At 40.9% G+C, this 19,678-nt stretch overlaps 3 protein-coding genes across 3 annotated transcripts; 1 reads left to right on the top strand and 2 right to left on the bottom strand.

The window, feature by feature from the left end:
• Nucleotides 1–2,398: 2,398 nt before the first annotated feature.
• On the bottom strand, nt 2,399–7,574 carry ccdc14 (coiled-coil domain containing 14). Its single transcript, XM_047576319.1, has 11 exons — nt 7,410–7,574; nt 7,095–7,138; nt 6,902–6,986; nt 6,356–6,428; nt 6,129–6,230; nt 5,040–5,495; nt 4,766–4,904; nt 4,100–4,173; nt 3,802–3,945; nt 3,096–3,198; nt 2,399–3,022 (listed from the first exon to the last, which is right to left on the bottom strand). The coding sequence occupies exons 1-11, from the start codon at nt 7,431–7,433 to the stop codon at nt 2,557–2,559; spliced, it is 1,710 nt and encodes a 569-aa protein (XP_047432275.1). The 5' UTR covers nt 7,434–7,574; the 3' UTR covers nt 2,399–2,556.
• A 122-nt stretch (nt 7,575–7,696) lies between these two features.
• Nucleotides 7,697–11,467, top strand: LOC125000716 (THAP domain-containing protein 2-like). The gene is made up of 6 exons (XM_047576340.1): nt 7,697–7,833; nt 8,317–8,509; nt 8,605–8,712; nt 8,850–9,060; nt 9,238–9,384; nt 9,487–11,467. Exons 1-5 carry the CDS (start codon nt 7,754–7,756, stop codon nt 9,279–9,281), a joined length of 636 nt encoding a protein of 211 aa, XP_047432296.1. The 5' UTR covers nt 7,697–7,753; the 3' UTR covers nt 9,282–9,384; nt 9,487–11,467.
• A 933-nt stretch (nt 11,468–12,400) lies between these two features.
• ddx4 (DEAD (Asp-Glu-Ala-Asp) box polypeptide 4) lies at nt 12,401–19,199 on the bottom strand. Its single transcript, XM_047577106.1, has 21 exons — nt 18,940–19,199; nt 18,643–18,669; nt 18,494–18,539; nt 17,145–17,201; nt 16,695–16,715; nt 16,550–16,609; nt 16,229–16,273; nt 16,005–16,058; nt 15,889–15,924; nt 15,784–15,819; nt 15,637–15,681; nt 15,409–15,551; nt 14,576–14,728; nt 14,336–14,490; nt 14,092–14,221; nt 13,851–14,017; nt 13,621–13,766; nt 13,417–13,516; nt 13,071–13,341; nt 12,852–12,959; nt 12,401–12,758 (listed from the first exon to the last, which is right to left on the bottom strand). The coding sequence occupies exons 1-21, from the start codon at nt 18,961–18,963 to the stop codon at nt 12,672–12,674; spliced, it is 1,911 nt and encodes a 636-aa protein (XP_047433062.1). The 5' UTR covers nt 18,964–19,199; the 3' UTR covers nt 12,401–12,671.
• Nucleotides 19,200–19,678: the final 479 nt, after the last annotated feature.

Here is a 19,678-nt window from a genome sequence, read left to right as displayed (position 1 = left end):
GAGGGTATTTACATCCAAATCAGTTGAACGGTGTATGTGCCTCCCACTTTTTAAGGGACCAAAATTAATGGGACAATTGGCTGCTCAGCTGTTCCGTGGCCAGGTGTGTGTTATTCCCTTATTGACCCATTTACAAGGAGCAGATAAAAGGTCTAGAGTTCATTTCAAGTGTGCTATTTGCATTTGGAATCTGTTGCTGTCAATTGTCAATATGAGATCCAAAGAGCTGTAGCTATCAGTGAAGCAAGCCATCATTAGGCTGAAAAATCAAAACAAACCCAGCAGTGAGATAGAAAAAACATTAGGTGCGGCCAATCAACTGTTTGGAACATTCTTAAAAAGAAAGAACGCACTGGTGCACTCAGCAACACCAAAAGACCCGGAAGACCAAGGAAAACAACTGTGGTAGATGACAGAAGAATTCTTTCCCTGGTGAAAAAAAAAAACCTTGACAACAGTTGGCCAGATCAAAAACATTCTCCAGGAGGCAGGTATGTGTATGTAAAAGTCAACAATCAAGAGAAGACTTCACCAGAGTGCATAAAAAGGGTTCACTACAAGATGTAAACCATTGGTGAGCCTCAAAAACAGGAAGGCCAGATTAGAGTTTGCCAAAAAACATCTAAAAAAGCCTTCACAGTTCTGGAACAACATCCTATAGGCAGATGAGACAAAGATCAACTTGTACCAGAGTGATGGGAAGAAAAGAGTATGGAGAAGGAAAAGAACTGCTCATGATCCAAAGCATAGCACCTCATCAGTGAAGCGTGGTGGTAGTAGCATGGCGTGGGCATGTATGGCTGCCAATGGAACTGGTTCCCTTGTATTATTGATGACTGCTGACAAAAGCAGCAGGATGAATTCTGAAGTGTTTCAGGCAATATTATCTGCTCACATTCAGCCAAATGCTTCAGAACTCATTGGACGGTGCTTCACAGTGCAGATGGACAATGACCCGAAGCATACTGTGAAAGCAACCAAAGAGTTTAAGGCAAAGAAGTGGAATGTTATGTAATGGCCAAGTCAATCACCTGACCTGAGTCCGATTGAGCATGTATTTTACTTGCTAAAGACAAAACTGAAGGGAAAATGTCCCAAGAACAAGCAGGAACTGAAGACATTTGCAGTAGAGGCCTGGCAGAGCATCACCAGGGATGAAACCCAGCATCTGGTGATGTCTATGTATTCCAGACTTCGGGCTGTAATTGACTGCAAAGGATTTACAACCAAGTATTGAAAAGTGAAAGTTTGATTTATGATATTTTAATTTGTCCCATTACTTTTGGTCCCTTAAAAAGTGGGAAGCACATATACAAACTATTGTAATTCCTACACCGTTCACCTGATTTGAATGTAAATACCAATCAAATTAAAGCTGAAAGTCTGCAGTTAAACCACATCTTGTTTGTTTCATTTCAAATCCATTGTGGCAGTGTATGGAGCCAAAAAGATTAGAATTGTGTCGATGTCCCAATATTTATGGACCTGACTGTATATCCAGGTGGCAACGTTTTCTGGGAGCCAGGCAGTGTAGTTCCTAACTGAGAATTTGCTTTTTTTGTTCATTTCTGGTCTCAGTGTTAACTAATGTAACCAATTTATTCCTTTTTTTATTTGACCAAATTCTTGGCTCGTCATTGGTTTATTCCATATTGAACAAGCTTGATACGCTTGTAATAACAGCTGATTTAAATTAAATTTCAATCACAACCAGTTGGTTTTATCGCTACTTCCAATGGGTGTTAAGGTGTTGCAGCATCTGTATCAGAATCATGATACCTTTCTCTGGCTGTCCTGATGGCCAGCTTCAAGTCAGAGGCCAGAAAGTCAATATAACTTTTGAACTTCATAAAATTGTGTCCTTATAGTCATACCTTGATGTGTATCACTTAGGAAACATTTTTTAAGATGGAATTCACCTCGTCAAATGAGCCCAATGTGTGCAACTTTATGGGATTATAAACAGTCAGCCCTTTGGACTTTTCATCACAGTTTCAGAGATCTTTTAATTCTACCAGTACCACATTTTGATGCTGAGTTGCCAGGGCCTCGGCTGCACACACCCTCTTTGCTCTTCCCTTCAAAGTGTAAGAATGCTTCGCTTAAAAAGGAATTCGAGACACTTGGAATGGCGCCTGCGAATAACGTCCAGTACGGAGGGTACTTCATGGTTGCTGAAACCTTCACAGGCCAGACAGCTGCATAGAAAAAGCTTTCAAGGCTGCAGGTTGCTGTTCTGCTTGATATGCTATCTATACTGGTGGTAATAAAATAAAAAAAACAGCAGCTGTACCACATATAAGGTCACAATTAGAGTAAAAAAATGTATAACTGTCTGCTTTATTTACCTTTGTAAAGGTAAATAAAGTAACCCTTTGTAGAATGTTGCCCCTTATACAATTAATTCCTGTCAACCAGTGTGAGTGTAAACTTTATTTTAAATTTCAAATGTCACTAATGAGACAAAATAAAGGGCAACAGTCAATGAGTCAGTCAGTTATGCAACATAATCCAGAAAGTAGTTGACTGAGAAGGTGCAGAGTGAAGCTGTGCCCATCACCTCCTCAGGTCCAGCTGAAAGGTTTTCTGTAGACTGGCTATGCTGGCATCCAGCGCTGCTAGGCCGACTCTGAACGCCGTCTCATCTCTGGTGTCAAAGGTCGATAAGGTATTCATGCTCCAGCCAGAGCACACGGATTCCACGTCGGACTGGAATAGCATGGGGTTAAACACTGGCCTACGCTGACCTGACTCATTGAAACAATGTGAACGGTGGAGTGGAGAGTTCTGTTGATGTAATGAAGCATCTGCTGGCTCATTGCTTTGTAAAGATTTGGCATCAGGGAGCTCTCTCTCTGGAGGCTGCTTCCGGCCCAGAGACATTAGGTATTGGGTTACGCGTTCAGTGGGGAGCACTGCTGAATCCTGTCTGTGCTGGTGTTGGCTCAGATGTTGGTTTTTCGACAAGCTGTCGTCAGCAGCAGCAGCAGGACAATCTGATAAACACTGACTCCGAAGGAGCCTGAATCAGATAGAGATGCATCATCAACTTTTTGCACTTTCAGTCCTTTAATAGAAGCCGTGCACAGGCCTACCTGTTCAGGTTTTCAATCTCTTCAAGTCTTTGCTGGGCAAGTGAGGCCAGCTCATTCTTCTCTTGTTCGCTGTCCAGTAACCTGCTTCTAGTCGCCTCCAACTCTACGAACACACACAGACAGACAGACAGATGTCAAAAGACCTTTGGATTCAACATTACATATCTGTGAGCTGCAAAAACAAGTGCACTCTGGTGTCATGGCATGGATAAAGAGTTGTTCATCAGACAGAGCCTTCCACAAAAGAATAGTTAAAGAAGAACTAAACTGCTATTTTGAATTGGTCAAGTCCACTTCCAATTCTAATAACCCGATAGAAATGCTGTGGAAGGACTTGAAGCAAGTAGTTCATTTGAGGAAAGAAGGAAGAGCAGTTCTGTACTGAGGAGTGACCTAAAATACCTCCACACCGCTGTAGATGACTGGTCAGCAGTTACGGGATATGTTTACCTGCCATTATTTCTTCGCAGTAGGTTATACCAGATATTAAAAAAAAAACAAGTGCTTAAATACTTTTGCAACTCACAGATATGAACAAATGATAATTTTTCTTGAAAAAACACACAATAAAACATAATATTTTTGTTTAATTGGTTTGACTCGGTTAAAAAAAATAACTTTTTTAATTCACTTTCTGCTGAAGTTTAAGTGTTTCGGTCACATATTTTCTTCAGTGTGGATATTGTATTTTCTCAGTAGTCTGGACCTGTCTTCATAAGCGCATTTTGTGCCTCCATGTCTCTCAGCTGGCTCTGTGTGTTCTGGTGGGCTTCCCGTAGTTTTGCGAACTCATCCTGCAGCTCCTGCAGTTTGGACTGAGCTGCAATGAGCTCCTCCTGCAGAGTGAGTCCTGAAAAGAGACATAGAATTCCATGATTTGAAGTATTCCCAGTCCACTATACTGAGAGCAGTACAAACACGCAGTTGCTTTAAATTAACATCTTGGGTTATTGTCTAAAATGTATTCATTTGTGATATGGGGGCGTTGTCTTTTCGGGTTTTACCTTCTGAGTTACAGAGTATCTCCAGGTTCACTTCCTGTGTCTCTGAGAACTGCTGGTTCACAATATTCACATGCCTGGAACACAAGAAGCAAGTGAGTGAGTTGAAGTCACAATATTGTGAATATGTTTTTATTCTGTTGTGGACTACTGACGTTGTGGGGCCACTTAAAATTTTGAGCGTAAGCCATAGACTGTATAAATATGGACAGAGGAAGTACTCTCTAAAGTGAAGCCAAAGCAAGTAGAGCTCCCCCTGGCTGCACCTATAGGTTATAAGCTCCACTCCCTCCATGTTAGTGGATGAGACCTCGGCCGAACGGCAAAAATAAAGTACAAATCAAATACATTTTTAAAATAGGTTCTGTCATTTCAGGTAGTAAATACAATGTTGACGCATGTTCAAGCGCCACTGTTGTGTCTAAGTGTTGTTTTAATTAGTTATTTGATTCCATCCATACATACAGGATGTGCCAACAACTCTCTCCACTCTCGGACCATACTGTGCTCCAAAGTGGCAAGATGGCGCTCCCTGTATCCCCAAGAAACTAACACCAATCTGGCCAATGCAAGGAAGTCCATACTTATATAGTCTATGATTAAAACCTTTAAAGGCTTGGTTAAGGTCAAAGGAAAGTGATTTCAAAGACAGAAACATGAGCATGTTACCTGTGGACCTGAGAGTTCTGGCTCTGCAGTGATGATAGGTCTGCTGCATTCTCGGTCTGGATGTTTGAACTGCTGGTATTCATGAACGGCGGCGACACAATCTGCTCCAGATGACCGAGCAGGTTCTCTGCCCCACCGCCTGCACACACAGAACTATTGTGGATTTTACTGTTTTCTCAAAAACCGAATGAAGCATTGTGTCACAAATATACAGAGCATCATGAATGAGGACATAATAAAAGGATGAAGTGGAAACAGAGAACAGACATGTTACCTTGTCCAGCAATCCTAGCCTTGAGCCTTGGCAGATAATGAATCGTCTTTGCTTTCTTTTCTGTGGTGGCGTGCGTGTCCTCCTGTCCATGCTTGACACTGATGTCTCTCACAGGAACAGTCTCCTCCCCTCTATCACACACGGTCTTACAATGTGCAAGTGGACCATTAGGCACAGACTGCTGGTCAGTTTTTAGAGGCAGCCGTCTTAAGAGATAGGAAGACTGCTGCACAGACAGTAGGACTGAAGTCTTGGGCTGCAGTGGAGGTGTGGAGGTGTGTGGTGGAGGGACAACGTGGCTAGGTGCAGAAGGCGAGTGAAGCTGTGGCAAAGAAGAAGTTTTTTTCGGAGGCGGGTGGAGTTTCACTCCAGAGTGTGGAGCTGTAGAAGTCAGTCGTTGTCTTCTTGGAGTTGTGCTGACTGGTCCGTGCGGGCCTAGTTGAGAACTCTTCTGGTCTGGAGAGGAAGATGGAGGACAGATATGGCAACATAATTAGGCTCAGTAGCATGAAGTGTTCTTGCAAAGACAACTACACATGTGATTCATGCATTTTGAGGCTACAGTTTAATTTGACTCTTTGAAGGTTCTTCAGCTAAAATAACTAACAGGTGCCGGTATTAAATGGAACGGAAGAAAACAAAGTCATGAAAAGGGAACATTTTCCTGATACCAAATAATGTTGATGTTAATGATGTCAGGTTTCTGGTTTTCCTTAATTATTTTAATGATGAAAAACTGATATATTTCAAGATAACATTGTTTTCTGTTTTTCAGAACAAGTTCTTGATGAGTAACAGTACTTGTCTTGTGGGCGAATGTTTGAGAAATGAAAGAAGAGAGCTGGTAGTGTGTTGGCATCTCTTAAGACCTTGACTCCAGAACTTGGAGGAATTATATGTTTGAAAGCCTGTTCAGATGATTCGATCACGTAAAAGGCAACATCCCCAGGAATCACTGAGATCACGTTTGAGAGATAGCTCAGATCAAATCTTAATGCATCATCTGAACAGGCCCATAGAGTACACCTCTTTTAAAAGAAATAAACAAACTTAACCATACCTCACACACATTCCAAACTGCATGCCTACCTTTCTTTGTAGGTGCTTTTTTGATGCTCTTTTTCCCCAATGAGCTGGACAGTCTTGTTTTCACGAGTCCCCCCTTCTCCGTTCTGGGAACGTCTGTTGAGGCTTATACACATAGATGAATACACATTTTATTTGTGAAATCAGCATTACTTTTTTCTTAAATCAATTGCTCCTTTTTCTTGTACCAAACAGCTGACTTATCTGTTATATTAGGAAACTCATCTGACCTGCCTTATCAGCCTGAAGGATACCACTGAGCAGTGCGGCACAACGGTCCAGACCTTGATGGAGTGTGTTGACCTGAAGGCAGAGCGCAGTTGACCATTACACATTCAGTCACAGTTTAATGTTGTTGACACATGTTCTTTATCAAAAATTGTATATCATTTATGTGGCTACTTCCTATGGTAATGTTGTCACTGTGCCACTTATCAGTTTGAGTTTTGGCAACAGACAGATTTAAACATTGATCAGCATCAACTTGTCAGAAACATGTGCCAACTTTTGGTTGGAAATTTGACAGAAACCATCTTGGAAGAAAAAAAATAGTTGGCATGTACTTTTTAATTTGGCCAAAGTCCCACCCACTAACACGGAGAAGGTGGAGCTTATACTGCAGCCACAGTGATAGACTACTTGCTTTGGCTTCACTTTTGATGGACTGTTTCCTAGTCCTTCTTTTTTTTTTTTTTTTTACAATCTATGAGCCATCACTATCCTGAACATGTATCTGTTCATGCCTTTCTAGACTTCAAATGAGTTCAATTCATCACCTGGTCCTCCGAGTCTGTGGAGTATAGAGAATAGGCTGGTTCAGAGCGGACTGCTGTCGCTTTTGGATTCAGATTCCGATTCCCTCTGACAGTAAGTTAAAGTAGCACAGGACAACGACATGAGTTGAGGCATGTAAAAAAAAAAAAAAAAAAAAAAGTCATTACTGAAATAGGCGACGGCTGATGTACTCACCTACTTACTCTGCCTGGCCCTGTCAACCTTCCTGATGTCACCACCTGCCAGTCATAGTATAACAGTATTCATAATGAAGAGTAGTAAGCACTTTATTGTTAGAATTCTCTTACTGTGAACCACATTTCACTAGATCCAGGGACACTAAACAGTAGACTAAAAACTCATATCACACGAAAAGTATGATTCGTGTATTCACGCAAACTGAAGTTGTATCCTCCACACATTGTTGGTTGATACAAAGTTTGTATCTTATGTAGCTTGTATGTATCTCATGTAGCTTATGTTTTAAGCTAAGTTATAGGTCAGTCTTACCTTGCTTTTAGCTTCTCCCTTCATAGCGTCAACTTTGGTTAAGTACAATTAAAAAACAAACCAAAAAAATCAGTCCGCTGGTCATTACCCTGTCTTTCTGCTGTTAAGCATAACGAGATTTCTTAATGTAAAGCGAACGCTCAAATGTGCTGCTTCCGGGTTGAAATACAAGTTTGAGACTCAAACATGTGACTGACCAATCGAAAAGTGTCAACCTCCCAGTGGGCGGAGCCATTCCCATATTATAACGGTCTCGGATATCCGGAAGTCAGGTATATCGCTGCCATCTTGGACCGGTCGAAGTAAACCTACACAGCAGCCAGCTACTACGTTTCTGAAGCATCATGCCGGAGCATTGTGCAGCGTTCTCCTGTAAAAATCGGCGGACCGTACAAAACAAGACACGGGGAATTACTTTTCACAAGTAAGATTGATTGGTATACTAGTTGCATTTAGTCGTCTCAGTAGTTAATGTCCTGTAATAATCTGCCATGGCTAGCTAATTAGGGCTAACTCATGTTTAGTGATATTTACAAAAGTTAAATATATGAAACTTAATGCAAAAATCATGTATCTATAACACAGATGTAGATTACAGCTGACAATGTGAATACCGTTGTACAAATAAGCTTAGTGTGACTGATATAACACTGACAAGATTGTATCCATCTCTTAAGTAGTAAAATATTTCTCATCATGTCACATACCCACTCCACCTACTTTTATATACAATAACATTGTGGTTTTCGTTAGTTCAGGATAATGCTAATGGGGAGTTTTTGTCCTGGCTAACCGTAGATTAAAGACAAAATTTAAGAAATTTGAAGAAAGTAAATGCACTTGACACCATTTGTGAAGTGTCTCTTTGAAGACACTCCCATATCCCTAGTGTCTTTTCATTTTGCAGGTTTCCCAAAGATGTAGAGTTACGCAGGAAGTGGGACATTGCTGTGAGAAGACACAGATTCACCAGCAGCAAGTCCTCTGTGCTATGCAGTGAGCACTTCAAGGCAGAGGATTTTGACAGGACAGGACAGATCGTACGACTTAAAGATGGAGTCATTCCATCTGTCTTTAGCTTCTCGGCTCATCTCCAAAGAGTACATGCATTATTATTTTTTCCCCCCATCCTTTAACTGTGTTTCTACTACATTATTCCTTTTATCAATCAATCCTGAATCTTATCTTGTTTTAGCCACAGAAAGCTAGGACCACCTCCACCTCCAAAAAAGCTAAGGAAAGCCTGTCAGTGCCTTCACTGCACGACTCAGAAACCTCAGCATCACTCCCACACCCTGAAATCGTGAGTATTTTTGCTTGAAATATCATGTTTTTGTAATGGTTCAGGTCTGACATTCATATTAAACACAAATGTAAGACACAAATGATGTCCAAGTGGTTTGTGTGAAACAAAGCAATGTTTGTCCTTCTTTGTACTAGGATCATAGCTATGCATTGCCTGGTTGTCTGAATTCTCTGAAGGCCATAATCAATAGATCCATGGAAAGAGTGGAAAGCCTGGAGAGAGAGAGAAAGAATACTAAGGCAAGGGAAAAAAGGGCAAGGATTTCAATGAAATGTCTCTTGGAGGATTTGAGGGAGAAGAACCTCTTAAGTGAAGAGCTCAAAGAGAGGCTGGATTTCTACTCGGGTAAGATGGAACTTTAACTTATTTTTGTTGTTGTTATCTGCCCTGATAGTAGTCACCATTTTCACTTTCTATGAGTTTGCGTCTCTGTGATAAGCAACTAGTAATTTGATCCACGAGGTGCTTTCTTGGGGTGTCTTGTTTGCCATGATTAGGGTAATAAACTATTTCCTTTGGCAGGTGCTTCTCTGTTATTGGGTTCGTCATCAACATTGACGCTCTAATGTTGATGATTCCTGAGCTGCTCCAAGGTCAACAGTATGTCCTCGCATACCAGGTTCAGCCATGATCACTTGGAGCTTGTTTTTAATTCAATCAGAGCCTCAGGTAGGGTCCATGCTTTTCTAATTACAATAAATTCTGCAAAATGTATCAAATATATCAATATTTTTATGTACTATATATCTTGTATTTGTTTTTCCCTATAAGGGGGGTGGAACAATAATCCTACTGCGCTCCAGTTCCAGTCCATCTTCCGCCGTCTGATGGTTTGGTGTGGTGTACCACCTAGTCAGTCAGGCAACGTGGCGGCACAGGGTGATGCTGTGTCCCTGTCGACAGTGGAGATGTCAACTGCTGAATTGTTTGAAGAGCTTCCATCTCCATCTGCCAACATTCCAGCCGTTGTTTGTGACAGTTATCTGCCCACTCGGTTTGGAGGCCTGGTAGACAACGCTCTTGTCTACATTGCAGGGTTTGTTGTCCGACAGTTTCTTTGAAAGTTGCCATGTGTGTCGTGCCAGCTTGATGGATATTGCTGTATCGTTGACATTTGACGAGAGCTACCGCCTCCTGGCATTAAAAAATAATGGTGGGTTGGTGATTCCATCAGAGGGCACAGTGAGGGTTGTGATAGCAGGTGATTGGCCAGGCTTCAACAATGCAAGCTTCAAATGTATCGGTATGTTACAAGCATTGTCAAGGAAGAGATTGGCACAGAGGATGTTTTCTTGCTCAGGGAACACATTGAGGAGAAACAGTTTGGCATTGATAACTATCATTCAAACTTGTTATGTCTGTGTTATTTAAAATAAGGCGTCAACGCATCACCAAACTCACCTCTCTTACATTGCAGGGTGATGGTACAAAAAATAAGCAATTCAAAACTGTCCTGTTTCAAGGGGTTTAGCTCAATCCCTTTCACCAAGGAATAGGTAACATAGGTTATTAGGTTACATAAGATTGATTAGTGATGGATAGTTGAGGTTTTGTGGAGCTTGTGGCGCTTCAACCAAACTGTGTTGATACTGTCAGTGTTGCGCAATAGTGACATCTGCTGGATTTTGAGCATCACTGCAAGCAGCCTAGTTGAGTGACTCAACTGACATACTGACTCAATGACCTAGTATATACAACAATATTATTTAAGTTATTGTATTATTTTATATCTTATCAGAGGGTCTGGGTTTTTATTGAAGGAAAAAAAGTTTTTCCAGTGTCTTGGCATTCGGATTACTTTTTTTTTTTTTTTGATGCAACTTACAACTGCACATTCTGATTTCAGCCTATTGGCTGCTTCACTGCATTTGAATGAACTACAAAACCTGAGTGAGTCTGGAAGTGATGATGGGTTCACCACTCTTAATAACTCCAGATTGGAAGAAGTGTCTGTAAGTTGTCACAGAGGGTGTTTATGGATGTGTATTGCTGCATGTATGTGCAAATTTTAAGCATTACCCTCAAGTGCAAGATATAGCATTTTCATACGGGGATGACCTTTGATCTCGAAACTCTTCTCCTCAGACAACTCCACTGTAGCTTGATAGAAAGGAGCAAGCACAAGAAGTGTTTCTCCTATGATGATAAACTCGTCAGCCATAAGTGGAGTTATGTCTGTTTTTCTGTCAGTTTCAGGGTTGGCTATCCCGTCCGTCTATTGCTGAACTTGTGCAAGCTTCTCTTTGGCTGTGGTGCTTGATCTGAAGTATGTTACGATTTGCCTAGATTTGTGTCTGATGTAAGTAGGGATTTAATCACACAATTTCTTTACTAACAGATTTAGAGTGCGTGCAATGCAACTTGAATGCTGAATTTGGAGACTTTTGTAGATGAAATTGTGTTTGGTGCTACGTTGTGCTTGAAAAAATCTGATTCTTTTGGTAGAGACACATCTTGTTGGCAAATGGCAGATGCACTGCCTTATGAACAGTTTGGCGCCTCAGTAAGAGACAAAACGGCAGCTGTGTCGGTCACATGACTAAGATTGATTAGATGAGAAAGAAAGGCTGTAGATGGCATATGTTTTCAGTTTGTTACAGATGACATTGTATATTGTGTGAATAACTTAATGTAACAGATGTATTTATGTATTTCAAATATCTTTGTGTATACACAGTGATTACACTGTCGGTGTTTACATGTATGAATATGTTGGTCTGAAATAAAGTTTATACAATTGTCAAACTCAAAATATTTTCTTACTGTTAATCCTGTCTACATGCAAAGTATGAAAATACTCATTCTGTGTTACGAATCATCCTGTGTTTTTGGTGCAAACACATGTCTGTTTGCACCAAAAAATGTTTAAGTGTCACTCAGAATTATACAATCGATCCATCCAAACAACCAACTTATACTAAAAGAAATATTTCTTTATATCCTGATTTTGAAACATTAAAATAAGAATTGAGGTGGAAAAAGATAAAAGCTACGCAGAACAATTTATCCAAAGCCTTAAAATACTACTTGTAATATTTAACGTATGTGCCCTTTATTTAATCTTTGTTCTATCCTTTTTGCTTTAAATTTTATATGAATTACCTATGTTTTATTTAACTTTTATAATATGCATTTCATTTGTTCCACAGTAAGTTTCAATGTGAGAATGTGACATAAGCTGACATCAGTTGACCACTCCACGATGTGGTCCCATGGGTCCGGGAAAGTTGGAAAAGTTAAATATGTACAGTGTATAATCCAATATTTCCTTCCAACTGGTGAAGGAATAGCAGAAAATGTCTGGATGGAGTGTAGGCGTTTCATCGATAACGCAGCTCCGCAGGACTCAACTATCGAGGTACACTGTGCAGACTCTGGCACAAAACCTGGAAACACCACTTAGCACTTCCACATACACTACCTAGCCAAAAGAAGTCACCAAAAAATAAGGTCACACGCTGCAATTTTGTGGGACAGCCTTTAGCTTTGATTTCAGCACACATTCGCTGTGCCATTGTTTTGATAAATCTTGTGACATTGCATTATTTTTTCACCAAGATCTTGTATTGATGATGGGAGATTCTGACCACTGCACAAAGCCTTCTCTAGCACACCCTAAAGATTCGCAATGGAGTTGAGGTCTGGACCCAGTCTGAACTCATCTGATAATAAATGTAGGCTTTGCTTTGAACAATGATTTATTGTGAACTTTATCCTCATAAACAATGAGTTTAGACAATTACTATACTTATTGAAGGTATATTTAAAACAAAAACAAATCTGACATGTGTGTCAATAAAGATTGATAAAGCTGACATTTTAACTTTGCCCAGCCTGACATTGTATCTTTTCATTCAAACAAAAACACTGATAAAACAGCTGAGTGCCTTAAAAGGAAAAACAACAACAACAACAAAAAAAAAAAACACTTTGTGTTTACATGGCTAACATTCAGCCTATTCCCATTCTTCATCGTCAGCTGCAGCTGGTGCTGCTGGCTGACTCTTCTCACCATTGTCTCGGAAAGAGCCTGCCTGTTGACCCTGAGGAAAAACACGATATAGTTAAGACAAAGTGAGGACACACTGACAAAAATCACAAACAACTGGAAAATAAAAGTAGTTCAGCTAGTTTACCTTCCTGGAGTCTGTGGAGGCAAAAGTCTTTCCATAGGTGTTGAAACCAGTGGTAGCATGGCTGCTGAACGCAAATTCCTCCAACCATTTGGGCACCTCCTGCTGGGCCTGTCAATCCCAATTAAACTTTAATTCAATTAAATTGAATTAAAGAAGGCTGTCAAACCCCATTGCATATTTTCTAAATACCCTAATTTTGAAACGTGATCATGATCTCACCTTGGACAGGATTGTGACCAAGGAGCGAGCCAACTGACCATCAGCATCGTGATTGTAGAAAGACACTGCCCTCCCAGTGTTACCACAGCGGCCAGTTCTCCCGATGCGGTGGACATATTCATCTATGTTGTTTGGGAGGTCAAAGTTGACCACATGCTGAACATCTGGAATATCCAGACCACGGGCAGCTACAGAGGTTGCCACAAGCACTGGGCATCTGCCGGAGCGGAAGTCTGCCAGGGCCTGCTCTCGCTCCCGTTGTTCACGGTCGCTGCCGTATGCAATGCAAAACATTAATCACACAAAATCAGAGCAAATCAATCCATCCAGAAAAAACATCACATACCCATGAATGCTGGTGGTTGAAACTTTCTCCTGACACAAGAACGTGGCAATAAAATCCGCTTGTCTCTTGGTCTCCACAAACACCATGGTGCGCTCAGCTCCTGTCAACAGTCATCATAAACTAGAATGCATTATTTTTCCACTAATTTGGATTATAATTATAATAATAATGATAATAAATGTTGTTTTGCGGTTTTTCAAAGACCTGTGGTCTTGAGGAGGTCAAGGAGCTGGTCCCTCTTGGAGAACTTAGTCACTTGAATGAATGTCTGCTCCACATCACTGCAAGCTCCACCCACAATGCCCACGGCCAAGAACAGATAATCAGCCTTGAGGAAGTCTCCTGCCATCCTGCAAAAACACACCAAGATATTCAAAATGCCTAAGGAACTGTTTAATTGGACAATAAAAGCTGTGGCTGATGAAGTACCACACCTCTGGATGTCTTCGGGGTAGGTGGCACTGAACATCAGAGTTTGACGCTTTTCCTTGGGTGGCATTCCAGGGGAGCCCACCAGACGGCGCATGTCAGGTTCGAAACCCATATCCAGCATCCGGTCTGCCTCATCCAGCACCAAGTACCGCAATTTTTCCAACCCAATCTGGAGCATAGTTTGATGTAATTACGTTTTAGCCTTATGACTAAAAACTTCCAATGACAGGTGAACCGTTTTACCTTTCCTCTTCCAATAACGTCCAAAAGACGTCCTGGTGTCCCACACAGCACGTTGCACCCCTTTGAGATTTCTCTAATTTGGTACGAGGTGTTGACTCCACCATAAACCACGACTGAGCGCACACACGTCCTGCACCAGACAAGAGATTAACAGACAGGATATATTCCTTCACACCGTCTTTCATTTACAGGATCAATTTAATAACTTGATAGGGATGAAGAAGAAAAGCAATGTTTAACATGCCCATAGGAAAACTTCCTGGCCTCCAGGTAAATCTGGTTGATGAGCTCCCTGGTTGGGGCCACAATGATGACTTCAGGCTCCTGAATCTCGCTGAAGGAACTGGCTGCCACACCGTCTGCCATCAGTTGCTGCAGAATTGGGAGAAGGAATGCGGCCTGGTAGAAAAGGGGAGGCACATTTAACTCATAGCGTAACATGTAGCAAATCTATACATCAGGTTTCAAATTTCCTTTCTCTCACCGTTTTACCAGATCCAGTCTGAGCACAAGCCATGAGATCTCTGCCAGCAGAGATGATGGGGATGCCGTGCTTCTGCACAGGGGTCGGCTTCACATAGCCAGCCTTTGAGATATTTTTTCTCAGGGAATCACACAATGTTGCCTCCTCAAATGTCTGAGGGGGAAAAAAGGTCTGAACTGGTGATAGTGCATATACTAGCTGTGGATGGTTTGAGTTACTCTACAGTTGAGGCCCCATGCTACAGATCTGAATGAACCTTTAAGGTTCGAGGTAATTTTTATTTTTTTTTTTTTAGATGACACCATTTTCCCAGGGATATGAAAGTGCCACGTTGGAGTCAGAGTCGGTGCAGTACGGTCCTATAGTGGAGTCACACAGATCCTGCTTTATCAATGACCCGCCACACTTCCTCCTGACTCACTTGCATTTTCGTTCAATTTAACCATCTTTGAGGAAAAATAAATCTTTGGTAATTATTTTGGCACAAGTCCCATCTACTGACATGACTGTGAAGCTTATGACCAATGCTGCAGCCAGCCACCAGGGGCACTCTACTTTCTTCAGCTTCACTTTAGAGGAGCGGTTCTGTCATGTATCTTTACTTGTAGTGTCCTCTCCAAGAAGTGAAACAAGAATCACGTTACTAAACACGTCTGCTGTGTGAAAATCCATTAATCTAGATATTCGCTGGAACCATGGTATGAGTTAACCTTGCTCATTAAAGATCGGATCGGGATTTTGAGCGGCCAATATAACAACTCTATCAGGACATCCTCTGGATTAAGTTTTATTTTGTTGTGGATAGTTAAAGAGCACACATTTAGCCATCTTACCATGACTGCCTGCGGTGGGTTGGTGCCACTGACATCCACCAATATGTCGTCATACTTCTCAAAGTTGATGCCCGTCTCGTAGTGGGAAAATATGCTGTCCTCGTCTTCGGGCAGGCTTGGGGGAACATATGTGACTTTGGGTCCTGTGGTTCAGAACAGGAATTCTGTTGTGCAACACTGAACAAGAACTGATCACACTGCAGATAACACATTTAAAGTCTAACTTACTGCCACCATCATTTCCATCATTGTTTTGTGGCCCTTTATCGTCACCTGAATTGGGGAGGGAGGGAGGGGGTGAAACGGTCCAAATTCACAAAAAATGGCTAAAATCAATTAGTTAAGTATCAAAAACAAAAAAAAGGTATTTATGACCTTGAAAGAAAACCTCTTCATCTTTTCCACGGTAGCCTGCAATAACAATACTGAAATTACTGAAAGTACAGAATTCCTCAGAACATTAAATGGTTGCAAAATTACCTCCTCCAAAGCCTCCTCTGCCACCCTGGTCGCCACCTTCAACACATTCATGAATAGCATTACATGCATTTGAAGCCAACTAACTTTAAGCCAACTTGGACTAATTTAAGTAATACCTTGTCTAGAGCCTCTTCTGCCACCTCTTCCTCCTCTGCCTCTTCCTCTAAACCCTGTTCCCACACCCAACATTGAAAAACAAAGTTACAGTAGTAACAGCCTTTCTTTGATTAATGACAGAAACCTACCATTTTCACACACCTGTATGACATACAATGATCTTTAGATTGAACTCAGTTGCACTTAGACTAGATTCTAGCTTAAAAATATATGTATACATTACCACCGAATGCATTTTCCTCCGTTTCAGTAAAACCCCCACTCCTGCCTGATAGAAAAGATACATTCAGACAATTTCAAAACCTAAAATATTTAAGCCATTCGACCCCAACAACTTCTTAAACATTTGATTTAGAATTGGTTTTCAAGCTGCTTAGTGGGTTTAATGGGTGACTACATGACAATACAACTGTCCCTGCAGAGTCTACATCTGTCTGAGGCTTTCCTGTCTCATCCAGGATGAATTGTGCTTTTACTCTGCACAAGGATATCTTATCTGTATTTTATGTTACTATGAATCGATGAAACATAATTTATTTCCCACCTCTGCTTCCTTTTTCTGCAAAAATGCTTTCTTCTCTTGTGCTTTTCCAATTGCCCCCATCTGTGAATGAGAAATCAGAGGCACACTAGCACCAAGGACTGGATTGCTAATAGGTGGTTATTGATTTAGTATTGCCAGTGCTTACCGTGTCCATTCTCATTATCACCTACAAGACAAAAGTCAAAACATGATGATTAGGGTCACTCTAAAATTACCACAGCATTAAAGCAGCCTGAACGTTGAAACCTGCCCACCCACCCAGCTCTCTGCTACCTGTTAGCTCAGGCTTACGCCTGTCAGTCAAAGTGGGAAGGCTCTTAATTATGCAGAATTTTAAATGAAGAGATAAACTACTGAGACCGTATTTGGTCCCTTTGGGGTCAGCCTCAAGCGGCCACTCAACGCAGTGCAATTTTTTTGCAATTCCACATGGTCTTCATCGCTCAGACCCAGAGGTTGCCCCCTGGTTTAACCAACCAAAATAAAGTGGGTGCCATGAAAGTGCCTTTAAAGTGAAGCAAAATCATGTGGCACTCCCCCTGGTGGCTGGTTGCAGTACATGTCATAACCACCACCTCTTCACACCAAGAGTCACCTGAGAAGAATGAGTTGTTAAATCCTCTTCCTCTGCCTCTTCCTCTTCCTCCACGACCTACCAAGCAACAAGAAATGAATCATCTGTATCCTCAAACATTAACTGTCGACTCACCTTTCTGCTTTTAAACCCTACAAATGTAAATAAAGAGGGACAAGAAACAGCTCCTCAAAAGTGAAGCCAAAGCAAGCAGAGCTCCCCAGTCTTTATATAACTCTGACCAAAACAGTAATTTTGACATGCAGAACACAAGAGTTGATGGCGCTGTGTGGTCTTATAACCCAGTGGTCTCTAATTGTTTTCCCTGGCTGCTCTACCTAGAGTCTCATCTACTCATATGTACACACATACAAATTACCAGTTTCATGATAAACCATGACAAAATTCCAGACAGTTAGTATTAGTATACTATACAAATTTTTATCATTAACGTGTCTCATTACTACACATAACGATTATGGCTCATTTCTGGAGAGGCAGCAGCACTCACACGCCGGCGCGCACATGTAGTTTGCTCATAAAACTCTGAATACATGGCAGAGGTAACATTTCTAATTTGATGAGCCATCTCCATGAACAACATGCGCTAATATACAGTGAGTGCAAGGTAATTAACTTGTAGCCGAATGCATGATTTGGGGACTTAGGAATAGTGGAGAATGTCCTGGTTTGTCTGTCAAACTTTCATACAGTTTGTCAATAAAGGAAACTTAAGTTTTAAGTGTTACCTAACGTTACTGTTATAAAACAAAAAACAAAAAAAAAAAAAACATATTACTGACAAGACACATATAGCAGCAGAGCAACATGTGTTTCAGTTGTGTACCAATGCTGCCACTTAATTATGCATGTCTGGTCTGTCTCCACTCCTTAATATAAACAACAAACAAACAGGAAGTCCAACACAGATCCCCTAAGTTTTGAGAAGAAAATGTTCCATGTTAAAAAAAAGAAATCTTAAAGGAAACATTGAAACATGTTTTGTTTTTATAGGAGTACAGTTAGTGTGTGTGTCTCAGTTGGATTATAAAAAACAACAAAAGTAACATTTACTTTTCCATTGTTTCCATTTTGCAAAGAGAGTGATGATATGGCGTACACTTGCTTTTTCAAAATGATTGAATGACAATGATTTCAGTGTGTGTAAGTACTTTCTGAACATTTTGAGCACATTTCAACAATACCGTGGTAATGATAACCATGACAATTTTGGTCAGAAAAATGAAATAATATGAAATGTTCATATTGTTACATCTCTAATTCAAATCTGTGTTCCAGTTAGTGCAAAACAAGCATCACAGAGGCTGAGAGGTGGTAAAACCACTGAATAATATAGGTACAGAACATACCCTCAGTGAAGGTGTTGCTGGGAAGTGTAGTAGCACAGGTGGTTCCCTGTGAACATGAATACGGTCACCTTTCTACACATTGTAGGGACCACAAAGCTCAACATGCCAAACATTACATAATGACTTCTTTTGAGAGCAAACCAACCTACCTCATCCCATTCATCCATTTTAATCACCTGAAAAAGGCAAAATGATGTGGTTTATGCTTGGAATGATGGTTAAATTAAAAGGCAAATAGGCAAAAACACTTCAACTAAATGCAAACACTGGGTAACAAATAAGGGAAGTAAATATAAGCTTCTTGTAGTGGGTCTTTGTTCAAGTAACAGACTTTCATTCTCCGACGGTAATCCATCGGGCAGAGGTCTTGTATTACCGCGAGAGTTTTGCATAACGGCATGTCCTTGACATGTGCTTTAGCATTAAGCTAACATTGAGCAACTTACCGGCGACGAATACTGGACATGCATCAATGACAAGTTTCAACACAACAGAATAGTTAATAGTTTTAAATTAACACTCAAAAAGTGTCACAACTAAATGTCCCTTGTTAGCGTCCACCCTTGGCTAGTCAACTCGACACGCCAAATGGGGTGCGGCTGGTGCGCCTCATTTGGCAACGCCACAAAGGCAAACCACTTATTAAAGAATCTTAAGCAACGACAAATAATTAGGACGTTGAAAGCGAATGCTTATTAGCACCAGAAAGCCGAGAGCGGCTTTAGCTAAAATGAACAACATTAGCAAAAGATGCTAGCTCAACACGTGACATATTGTGCACGTGGGATATAACATTCATAAGAATATCAGTTACGCTCTTTTAAAATTGGTTTACAAAAGGATTGCATAAAATACCAACTAGCCATCTCAAAGGTAACCATACTTTCTCGAATACGCCTTAAGTTGAAATGATAAATGTCTCCCTCCTGTTATAGCTCCGACAGCTTCTCACTCAGACGTCGTCTTTACCACGCACGCACTGCACGCTCGCGCAACACAGCCCGGGTTGCCAGTTCCGTTGCTTTCCCGCTCTATATAATTTTATTTTTTATTTTTTTTGTAAATAGGGAATAGCTAAATAAGTTGTATTTTGATGTATTTTTGAGAAATGTAACTTGCAATGAGATTATTTCATAGAAATACTGCTACTAAAATGAGAATCGCCACAAAACTACCACACAACTG

The sequence above is a fragment of the Mugil cephalus genome, chromosome 23 (assembly GCF_022458985.1).
Source record: "Mugil cephalus isolate CIBA_MC_2020 chromosome 23, CIBA_Mcephalus_1.1, whole genome shotgun sequence".
In the NCBI taxonomy this organism is placed as follows: domain Eukaryota; kingdom Metazoa; phylum Chordata; class Actinopteri; order Mugiliformes; family Mugilidae; genus Mugil; species Mugil cephalus.
This window is presented reverse-complemented; position numbering and strand designations above follow the sequence as displayed.